Source organism: Oreochromis niloticus, linkage group LG18 (assembly GCF_001858045.2).
Source record: "Oreochromis niloticus isolate F11D_XX linkage group LG18, O_niloticus_UMD_NMBU, whole genome shotgun sequence".
Classification (NCBI taxonomy): Eukaryota; Metazoa; Chordata; class Actinopteri; order Cichliformes; family Cichlidae; genus Oreochromis; species Oreochromis niloticus.
Genome location: NC_031982.2, coordinates 32350718 through 32362817, shown reverse-complemented (window position 1 = coordinate 32362817; position 12100 = coordinate 32350718). Strand labels below are relative to the sequence as shown.

The 12100-nt window shown below is 39.0% G+C and overlaps 1 protein-coding gene across 1 annotated transcript in view; it reads right to left on the bottom strand.

Moving 5' to 3' along the window:
* Positions 1-10792, bottom strand: part of marchf11 (membrane-associated ring finger (C3HC4) 11) — a 28217-nt gene extending 17425 nt beyond the window's left edge. Inside the window, exon 1 of the mRNA XM_005457678.4 lies at positions 9709-10792. Coding sequence (XP_005457735.1) covers positions 9709-10086 — 378 coding nt within the window. The 5' untranslated portion in view covers positions 10087-10792. The remainder of the gene's footprint in view (positions 1-9708) is intronic.
* Between the last annotated feature and the right edge of the window lie 1308 nt (positions 10793-12100).

Sequence of the window (12100 nt, the reverse complement as noted above, 5' to 3'; positions counted from 1 at the left end):
CAAAGTGACTTTATCCATTAGTCTATGGTTGTAGATGATGTAACTAATAGAGCATTATTCTCCCTGTCTTTGTGCAAGGTTCACGATATGAACTTGTGTTTCACAATCACTCTGCAAACCCTGCACATGGTAATGCAAAAGCAGCAAACAAAAACTGGAGCTATACTTGCTACTTGACATTCATATCTTGTCTCATGTTTTTATCATTTTGGCTACTCCCTGTAGTACCAGTGATAAATTAAACCTCAGACTCTTTTCAGGAACAGGGAGAAACTATCTGCTTTTGGTTCAATATTGGATCTGTCTATCCAATATTAATCTTCTATCCATTTCATGGTCCATGTGTCATCTTTCCTATCATCCAGAAATCCTTGTTTTCAGGCCTCAGTTTGGCCTTTTATCCCAACAGGTCATACATCAAAGAAAACACACGGCTTGTTCACCAGAGGGCCTTACCAGCATCGCTCAGATCAATGACCATTTCTCAAAGCTACAACACTTACGGATATTAACGGTGGGATGCAGCCTGACATTAATCATTACAGCCGCATCTATTTGTTCCGATGGGTTCTTTTCTTTTTTCTTCCTCTAGGCATTCCTCAAGCAGCCATTACTGCAGCTTTGACCTGCTGGCTGGGCTGTGAGTGGCATATTAATAGTATATTAAGGTCAGTGGTCAGAGAGCTCATTTTTCATCATGTCATATTAACCTTGTGGGTTTAAAAGGACCTCGGAGGCTTTCGCTTGAATGAACTGATGCAGGTCAGCTATACACTGAAGCAGAGATTGATAAAGCCAACTTCAAGGATAATTTAAATAAGTCAGAGAATTCTCTAAAGGGCCTCTCTGAAAACAGTGCACTTATTTTAGTAACATAAAGGTTGGTCCATTGAGAAGTACACAAGGTCAGAATGTAAGAAAGCAGTGTAAGCTATTTGTGTATTTCTTTTGAGATGAGAGAGAGCTTGGCAGAGCTCCAGCTGAAAATTAAAGAAACATCTATAAAGAGAAGATCGTTAATGATGAGCACTGATAAGATTTTACTGATTCTCCTTATCATTCCCTTCTCCCTTATTAATTCCTGATCAAGTTTCTCTGTGGGAAAAGAAAGTGGCCTGCACAGGTGTTCAGCATCACTGTTGGGATTTATCAACAACTGATCACTGAATCTGAACTGACTGTAGAAATAGAGCAGAAAAAGGGACTCGATTTAGGAAAAGCTCCACTGTCATGAATATGGGTGTCTGGATCGGCTGATACTGGGCTTGGTGACTAATAATGGCATATTGATAAACAACCAATTCACCTGTGTTCTAATCTCGGGGAATGCCAGGGTCACAGCAGTCCACACTGTGCCTTAATGCACTGGCAATAACAATATTGCAGGGTTTGACATAACCAAGGGTTTGGCACCAGTAAAAAAAATTATGTTGGGCAAGTTGATTGGGCAGCTGCTGTTCGGGACTATTTTTCCACCAACTGAAATTAACCTTCAATTAATAGTATTTTCACAGAAAAGTACAATTAAAATCTTTCATCAAGCCACGTATTCATGTAGTTTAAACATGAAAAGGTAACCTTGAGGTGCTCCCATCCTCTTTGTTCTGCACAACAGTAGCACAACTGAATTAATAAGATGCTAAAATGTCTATATGCAGATTAAATGCATTATTAGGTTTTTTAAATCGTTTGGCAGCATTTGTTGGAGGCTGGCATTAACCACCCCATCACTCAATAACACCTTTATGTTATGCTGAGTTTGAAGTTGTGTAGTAGTAGTGATCTTTGTGTTTTTCTTTTGATTCCACTTTCTGAATAATTTCCCCTTTATTCTTTCGTTTTCACACACTGGTTTGGTTCAAGGATCAAAAACTAGATGGTTGGGTTCAGGACCAAATGTTGCTTTGTGTTAAAGTAGCCTCGTTCACATTGATAAATGATGAGTTGGGACTGACAGCCCTATTTCACCGATGCCATAACCACAACGCCCAAGGACACTTTGTAGTGCACACTAGCAGCTTTGACAAAATGGCACTGTTTTATGTTGTGGGAAGGAAAACGGCCTGGATGTCAGTGGTTGATATTTATCTGTTTTGGCCCATCCTTTTGCACTGTCAAATATCCTGATGAGAGTTAAGCTTTAAAGCATTTTTATTGTATGATAAAAATTGCAATACAAATTTTCTGTCTGCAGACACAGAGAGAAGAAATAAACGAGCAGGAAAAAAATATCAGTACTGGGATCTGATACTGGTTAAATTTGTGTTTGTTTTGCATTCAGAAATAAATTTTCACTGGTGCACAATAAACTTACACTTCATTGTTTTACAATGCACAACAAATAAGAATCATGACAGTACTGGTAAGAGGAAGTGACAAGCTCACACTTGCCCCACAGCGGATTTGGAAGTAGATGATCAAGTTTAAAAATCACGTCTCATATTTTGACTTTATCAAATAGCAGTCCAACTATTACCACTGACCATGAAAACGGATTCACTGAAAATGGAGTGTGCCAAAATTTGAAAATAAAAGTATATTGATTACAGTGTTGAGTTTTACTTGCTGTGTGAGTACAAAACTTACACAGAAAATGCAAAGAATTTCCCACAAGTCACTTAGTATCAGTAATCAATATAAGCATATAAAAATAATCTATAATAATTTATAAAATAATGTAATAATGTATCAACATCTTGCTTAGCCTACTGACTACCAGCTGCAAAATCAATTAAATCTCAGGGAGCCAGTTTAGCTTAGCGGATTCAAGATCATTTTAAATGACCTGAAAGCTGCTTCTGCAGACTTACTGCTTCCCCTGTTGGACCTGAGCTAGGTTCACTTATTCTCATATTTCACATTTTCTTAGTTTTGAAGTTTATCATTTTGTGATATCTCTTTGTTGCACGCATTTGCTGTTTGTTTATTTTTGTGTGTATTATAATTGAATGCAACTGAGCTGACTGAGCTGCTACCTATTTTGACCTGGACACCGACAACATCTCAAGAGTCTGACTTTCCAGGTTAAATAACAATAAATTGTATATGAGATTTTAAATAAAATGCTCCGCATAATGGGTAATCCATAAAGGACTCGTATATTTTACTTGTGTGTGCACCTCTGTCTATTATTATTACCATGGGGAGGATAACAGCGAGAGAAAAATTGAGCAGTCACAAATGAAACTATATGAAAAATAAAGCCCACACAGCAGCGTGGGGTGTTCAATCACAAAAAACGATTTAATGTCAAAGTCATCATTAAGGCCTTTAGGGGCTGAAGCGCTCAGTGTGTATATACAGCAGAGTTCAAGTTTTAGGAGCAAAGAGTTTATATCTCCCACTCTGGGTGGATGTTTTATTGCCTCAATTCCCACATATCTGAAAGAGGAAGTGTTGCACTTCGTCTAAGTGTACATCCACAGCACTGGATGTCTGTGATAGTGCTGCAGTGTTCAACTTTACTAACATTTGAACATCTTACTAGTGTGTGTTAATCCACACTGAAGTGTGTATACAATGTAAAACTTGCTTAATGTTGTATTTTTTTCCAATGAGTTGGTGGTTAAATGAGTTATAATAGTTGGCAATGAGCACCTGGGTAATTTCCAGATGAGGAAATGTCAGGGTGATGAAGGGGAAGGTCTGCTCAGCTGAGAGGGCCCTTACAGCGCTGTTTGAGTGGGCTGAGAAAAACAATTGTTAAGAACTAGATCTGTTTCAAAAATAATGCCAGGCTTCTTTGATTATGCTCTTCACAGCCTCAAATGCCAGTAAATATTGCATGGCATAAACAATTCCTTGTTCTCCTTCTTTAGATTTGTAATGATAAGGCATTCAGTTTGAGATATGTTTAAAAAAACATGAGGCTTTTTTAATCAGAGCCTCTTTGAATCCTCTCTGTCTGAGGCTTTTTTAAAGCATCGTAGCTTTGGCGTGAAAGACCTCATTACAGATGTAGATCTTGTAATTCTGCTCTGAACCAAGAAACAGGAAGATTTTTCTTAAGAGACATTGGATTATATGATTAAAGCTTTAATCCATATAAGCTTGGGGAATAAATACGTTTTTAGCTGGATGAATGGATTTACCTGATGAGTGAAGCTATTTTTGCTATCATGGCCACTCCTAAGATCTAAAAAAATCATGTCTGTGTGGTATAGTCTTGCTATTAAGTGGTCCTCCAGGTATGATTAATTTGTCAAAAGAAACTCCAATAACCAACAAAACCCAACTTCATGGCAAATTTTCACTCTAACCTTTCAACCATATAACAAGCTCTGCATTAGACAATGTATTTCTTATGTAACTGGACCTTGTGTTATTAGCTAAACATTTAGAGTAAACCTTGAAGGGTGTTATTATGTTTTTGTCTTACTCTCTGCCATATTCATACTGTTACAATGTCCAAAAGTTTGAATAAGGAAGTAAGCACATAAGTGCAAATACACCCCCCAAAGTCAAAAGCTCTAAACACTTGATTACAGACCCTTTTTTTTTGCTCTTCACCTTTGCTGATGTCAGTGAGAGCAGATATGCCTAATGAAGGTAATCTATAGCACAGCTTTGATTGTCTGCGTGAGACCCAGTATAAAACAAATATAAAGCCACTCTAGTACATTCCAAGAATACACTTTTGGAGTTGGAAATGAACACAATATGCTTCACATTAGAAATCGTTATTTAAACTGTGATGAGAAAAACAGCAATGTTCTCATTTCATTCATGGTGCTCTTATAGCTTTTTTAGTGCAGCTTTTAAGAAACACTTTCATAATCAAATGGTGTTTACAGTGCAGATGAAAGCTCCCAAATAAATAAGTTAATGTCACTGGCAATGCCACCTCAAGGCCTGTGTATACACTTGTTGTGCAGACAGGCAAATGCAAATGTAACATTTAAAATAAATGGCAACTCGAGGGCTTTTTATTCAGTTGTTCTGGGGAGCTCAAGTAAACAGTCTGGTGATTGTTAAAGAGTAAACAATGCAACGAAGTTTCTTTAAAAAGCCAGTAAATGAATCTAGAGCTTGTGAAAGAAATGCCATAATAAAAGATATAAAACTGCATGTCAGCTCAAGGCCTAAAGCTTTATTTGCCCTGGAGCTTTCCGCAGCAACACACGGTCTTTAGATTGAGGAATAAGCAATGGAGGGAAAATCTCCAGAAAACTTTAGTGAGTAGACCAAAGGTAAAGAATTTCAGTAATTTGCAATACAATAGTTATAACTCCCTTTAAAATTCCATCTAGTTTTCCACTACTTTGGTTAGATAATTGTGTTTATATATCATAGCCCAACCCTTATTGGCTCGTTTCCCTCTCTGCAGTCCTCTTTAAAACTGTACACTCACTAAATTCTATAATTTTAGTCCACCTAACAGCCTCTTTGCAGCACCCTTTACCCACTGACGATTAATATGACGTGTGGTTTAAAGCTTCAGAAAAATCCCATGTAGCAGCAGCACCTGTCAACTGCTGTTTGACTGAAATATCAAGCAGATCTATTAAACAAACAGATGAGAAGTTCTCAATGTGTTCACTACATCTGCTGGTGGATTAGCCTGAAAGCTGCAGAAAATGTGTAAAATTAGACCCTAAGTTGTGGTTGTTTTGTCAGCTCCTCTTTCCAAAATTAAGATAAACTATAATCATTACCCTGCACTGTTGAATGAATAAAAGAGCACTGGTTTCTGAAATGAAAGTGGTATGGAAGATGTCAGAGTATGGCTTAAACCAATCAATCCAATGACTGGAAGTGGATTTTTATGGTGTTTACGGCACATTTTCACTCTATCTGCCGAGACATGAATATTTAAAATGTTAAATGTCTGTTTTGCAATTTTCTTGATAACTGGTGAGCTTGCCCAGCCTGTGGCCGTGTATCAAAATCAAATATCAGTCTGGACCCGGAGGCAGCATTATTAGATTAACTCTGCTAATAGGCTGTAGCCCACGTTCAGAAGACAGGATATTCACTTAGGCATTTACTGCCCTTACTCCCCTCTTTCCCTTAAGCTCCAGCAGGGATGTATCGTCCCTCATCAGGCATCACTGTCACGAGCCCAAAAGGCCTGCAGAGTGTCAGATTTCAGAGCCGGTAGGACAATGTCCATTTGTCCCTGCAGGTCCACATCAGTCCATTCACCTCCAGGAAAACATGCAGACAGTTAGACTGATGCATCGCTTCAGGGAAAATATTTATTATTAATGGCCCATGATTCAGTCACTGTCATCCCCCTCTGTTACGATGAAGGAGCTGCAGTTTGTTTTACTGTGTATGGGTGGAAGGACTCACCAGTTTACTCTTAGTTTAATCTATAACAGGAGCTTCAAACAATAATAAAATGTAATGTAATATTATACTGGACTTCATTCATGATCTACATGCTGCCTCCACCCTTACAAAAATAATGCTCATCATGGTTTTCTTTTATCTGCTTTTATTTCTCAGTTTATTGAGTTTTTAATGCATTTCTACAATCCATTTAAAGCACTGCTAGTTTATTTGAGTGTTTGAAAGGCGTTTTATACACAAACATGGCTCTAACAAAGTTTAATGAGTGCCATAAAACAGGATATAAATAGTTTTAGAGCATCTAGCATCTCCTTCAAGAAAACTGCTCTAAAATGAAGACTTTGACTTCTTAGTGTGTTTATAAAGGAAGCAGCTAAACACCAAAACTGATTAATAGAAATGTTATTTGAATGGATTAGAGATTATTGACATGTATCAGAAAGGTGCACTTAGCTGCTAACAATCCAAAATGCTAAACACTTTTTGCCCTTATGGAGGGATCTACCATCTTCCCTGCACTTTGGACAGTTTTCATTTAACCTTCCTGTTACAAAAATACAACAACAGAACTTTAGCCACTGAAGCTGGAACTTTTTATTATCCATTTTTCTTACTTCAGACCCTGCTCAGGATCTTGCATGAAGATCTGTTGATCTTTATTTTTGTAAACAAATAAAAGTTTGCTATTCTGTTGACTATTTACTAAAATTCAACCTTTCTGTCTGTATTTTTGGTTGATTTTTGTTTATTTGTTATTGATAAAAATCATGGGTTGTGGACTTGCACTATTTTGGCTTCTGAAATGAGGCATGTCTGAAAATAAGCCCACCAGTGGAAATCTATGACATAGTACTAGCAATGTTTAATCAATGTTCTTGTCTAGATGCACAAATTTGATTTACTTGAATAACTAAAGGTGTCCCAGAGGCTTCCATTTGAGGACATATTTCGTTTTATAGTTTTAGAAGCTATCTTAATACTATAAAGAAAATTGTATTTCAGCAAGAATACATCTCTTTGCTGATGAGACTGTCATTTAAATTACACTTCCTCTGTTGTAAAGCAGTTCAGGACCTTCATGCTGTAATTTACTCATTACAAACTGCTGCACTACATTCAAAACTGATTGTAAATGCAAATCAAAGTTTATAGTTTTCTAAAAAATAAATAAATAAATAAAATAAAAAACCTTGCCCACAAGGGTTTGATGATTTTAGCATTTTTTACATGTGATGTAAATCAGTTTTAAAAGTATTAGGGTAAACAGATAAATGACAAGCTTTTCTTTAATGTACATGTTGGCACTCTTATTAGAAAATACAATTTGTGTTTTACTTTAGAAATAAATTTTGTTTTAATTGTTGAAAAAACAAATGTGGAAGCTATTTTGAGGATTGATGGTGATATAATGTATGTTCAAGCCACCTCCTCACTTTATAGAACACTGATAGAGCATATTGTTCATCTCTACTTCTTTATATATATACATTTATTAGAGAAACAAAATCTCTGACTCACCACTGCATTCTTTAAGGCTGGACATCACTGACCAGAGAGGAAACAGCACCGGTGTGTGCGTGCGCGCGCGTGCATGTGTCTAAACAGTTGTTTTTTTATGTGCTGAAGTTTTTGACAGATTTGGAGATTTCAAAACAGGATCTCACCACACCTTGGAAATGAAATACTTGCAGAAAGAATCCAACTTAAACATGCTTACATCTGTCTCTGGATTTAAAGGTGCCATGTAGTGAATATCTGCATATCATGCATTTTATGTTGAACTTATTGCATTTTAATACAATATGTTTATATTTTGTATGCCTGTCGTATTTTCCTTGTGAACATTTGATCTCAGTGGGATTTCCTTATTAAATAAATAAATAAATACAATTGACCCACACATTATCAACATCATGTTGCCAGTACCACAACAGAGACACATTTTCCTCTAACTGTAAAGTGTGTGTGTATATAAGTTGTTGTTTTACATGAGTTACTTTATTTTTGGTGCAGTACAATATGTTTTTACAGCCTATAATTCCAGTCAGCGGGATGCATATAAAGACTGTTAGATCTCTAGGGATCCTTCATCCATAAAAGGATGAATTATTCAGTCTCAGTATGTAAAAATTTTAGTTTATTATTTGGTAAAAAGATAAATATTGGCAGCTTCTGACTTCATGTTTCAGCAGTACCAGTCTCATGACCTCAAGAGTCCTTTCTGAGGCTCCCAGTGCCTGAATTTTGTCACATGCACTAAAAGTATAACAGTAGATACTGATGCTCATTGAATCTACTATAGCATTGCTGTATAAATGTGCTCTGAAAGCCACTGGAGTCAAGTTATACATCTTTTAGACCCTCAATATAGGCAATATAGGGCAAATATTAGATTAGAGTTTGTGTTGGTGGTTATACAATGCGTAAATGAAAAATACATGCCATGTAATCCACATATGATAGCCAAAATATACTCTAAACAGCCAAAAAAACAAGTCCAAGACAAGTGGGGGGATCTCATGGTGGCTTTATCAAAGTTTACATATATTATGTAGTCAAAATGTTACAATAAAGAGGCTTGCTCCAAGTATATGTATGAGGAGCTAGCAGTGAAAATGGTTATGTTGCAACAGATGTCTCACTGCAGTGACCCCAGAAGACATCTAGTGCACACATTTAATAAACGAGCAGTGTTTGATGCCCTGATCAGAAATTAATCCTTTACTACTAAACACAGTAAGATCTGGCAATTATTAACAAATACATAAATAATATATAAAATCTTATACATCCCAATGCAGCTGTACTTTATGAGTTATGATACATTAATAGGTTAATTAATTAGAATGTAAATTAAATGGAAACTGAAATCAATTAACTATGGGATATAATTAATTATGATATGATATTTTTAGTATCCACCGGTAAGTTGATGAATGGTAAAATATTACTGGCCCTTGAGGACTTCTAAAGGAGTACTTGTTCTCAGCTTTCGAATTGCTACCCTTGATGATTTCAGCACCACGGACAGCAGCAGGCCCAGCGTTACTGAAAGAAACTTTTCCCTGTAATATCTCAGAGAATTAAAAAGCTCATACACTTTAAGCTGTGTGTGTGTGTGTGTGTGTGTGTGTGTGTCTTTCTGATTGGCTCTCTGCGCTACTGAAATCTGTCCAACCAGACCAGCCAGCAGGATATGAACTCAGCAGGTTTACCTCACTTTAATTAGAAGAGTTGCTACATTCAGCCAATCAGGGTTAAGCATTGCGAGGACCGAGCCCTCACCTTCAGTTTAATTCAACTTCGACCATTCACAAAACCGGGGCTGTTAATCTGCCAACACTACAAACACATTTGGTAACACAATCCTGGACATACACTGGTTGGCAGCAGTAAGCTAAATGCCACATGTACCTGCTCTGCGCCTTGGAAGCAGATCCTGCAGCTGGGAGTGGGGATGCAGGTTTCGCTGCTGCAGTTTGAATGCATTGTCTGAGCCTTGCAAGATCTCCCCCCGACAGCCCCGTCCTCACTGGAAAAATTCCCCTCGTTGTTCTCCACAGTGAATTTCTCTGTGTCACCCCCACACGCGTCCCTGCAGCTCCTTCCCTCCCGGCAGCCCTCTGCCCCCTCTCCCTCCTCTCCTCCCCGGGCTTCGTCCTCATCGTCGGGGTGCGGACGTCCTTGGGAGCCGTGAGGTTCGCTTTCCTCCCAGGTGTGGCGGTGAGGTATGGTGGCACCTCCACTCGCCTCCCCACACGCGGGACCCGCCTCTCCCTCCTCTGTGCTCATAATAAAATGAAAAGTCGAAAATAAATTGCATAGATGCCGCCCGACACGCTCACACAGTATCCACCACCACTGCGACGCAGGGATGCGATGCAGCCTTCAGGCTCCTTGATTTCAGCGCTGTCGGCGAAAATACCTCCGCTCCGTGGTTTCCGAACTGAGCCGTGCTCCTCCTGTAGCCGAACCTACAGCGTGACAGCCTGGCAGAGCTGCAGTTGAGCCGCAGGAAGCCCACGGTGCTGCTGCGGACCGTCGCTCGGCTGGAACCGCCTCATGCGCTCCGGAGACCCGGGGAGCATTTCCAAGCAGCCTCCATGCATCGCAACGAGACTCAGCCGTCCTGAAGCACCCAAATCCCCCTCTTCCTCTGCTCTCCCCTTCCTCCTCCTCCTCTTTAGTCCCCACCGATAAAGCCGATGGCAACAGAGCAGCGGCACGCAAACAATCTTCCGAGCGGTCCAACCCGGGCTGGAAGCCGCCTGATGTGCCCGAGTATTCACCCTGCTGAGGGGCTCTTGGGCACGAATCCACTTCAAGTCAGCTGTAAGTTCTCTGATGAGTCGTGCACTCTCAGGAAGCAGAAAAGACCATTTCCCCCGGGGGATGACCAATCAATCACATTATTATCCCATTAATATGATGGAGGACATAAGTTTCCAGACCCAGGCAGGCACTACTTCAGCACAGCCAGCAGTAAGAAAGAAATGAGAAGCATCATACTCACAGCAGCAGCAACTTGGCCAGTCCGCCTGCCTGCCACAAAGAATATTTTATGTGCTGAGACGTGGCGACCCACAGCACCCTCCCTGTGTTCAAGGGGTCACCTGCTGGGTTACAAATGCCATCATTATCAGTGCTGGTGGTTTAAATCTTTCTGAAACTTAAAGAGGAACTTCAGCCTGTAAATGATAGACCTATTAAATGTCGTAGAGGGCTGAGCCTGTGGTTCTCTCAAGGTGGTTCATGGTGAATTCCGGTGTCCTCTGCTCAGAACGTGTGGTTAATAATCTTACCTATCCACAATCAATCGAAAAGAAGCATTTAAAGGGGACTTATGAGTTAATGCATTAATGAGGTAAAGTTCATTCATGCTCATTTCCAGATTCATATTTTTATTCTCGGGCTTTGCATTATTCACAGTAGTTCTCTCACACTGGGTCTTATAAACAGGCTGTTTTAGATTCTCTTCTTTAAGACAACTTTTTTTTCTTATTGGCTGCTTGTCACAAACGGAAAACTTTCCCCATGCAGAGCTGTGTCATAATTTTAAGGATACAACCTCTTAATAACAGCATGCAGAGCCAAGAGCACAAAAAACTATCTGAAACAGAGCTACACTGAAGCCTGATCTCAAAGTGGCTGATAATGAATTTAGGGGTGCAACAACAGGAAGCCATTAATAGTCTAAAGAAGGTGTGGTTGTAAGTGTTATTTATGCACAAGTCATTTTCATTTATCTTTAGGGAGTTCTTGATCTTGGGTTCTGGTGATGATAGGAGTCACAAACAGTGTTTAAAGGTCCTGATTGCATTTAAGGAGCATTTGACTGGGTAAGGTCATTTCTTTAGTTATTCCATGAGTATCCATTATAGGAAAGTGTCTTTTGATGGTTGTTTTGGGGCCACATGGAGAAGTGTTCTAACAGCCAGCTAACGTTGTTAAAGTTAAACTTCATGATGTTAACAAGTAGTTAAATGTGACTTATTATACTCGTTTCCAGCTGCTTATTTCTATTCTTAGGACTCTGGCAATGTAGCTTTGTGTAACCCACTAAAGCTGGGTTCTGCGAGTTTGTGGGAAACAAATGTTAATTATATGCAGTTATGTGAAAAACTTGTACTAGTATCACAGACTTCTTTAACAAGTTCTTGCGTTCTGGTGATCACAGGGTGTCTGATGACAGTAAAAGTATTTGTTTTATGGATCCTTACTTAGACCCTTGATGTCATTTATATACAGGTGAGGGGTAAGATAGCCTCTTTAGAAATGAATAGAAAAGGATACAATGGGGTATCTG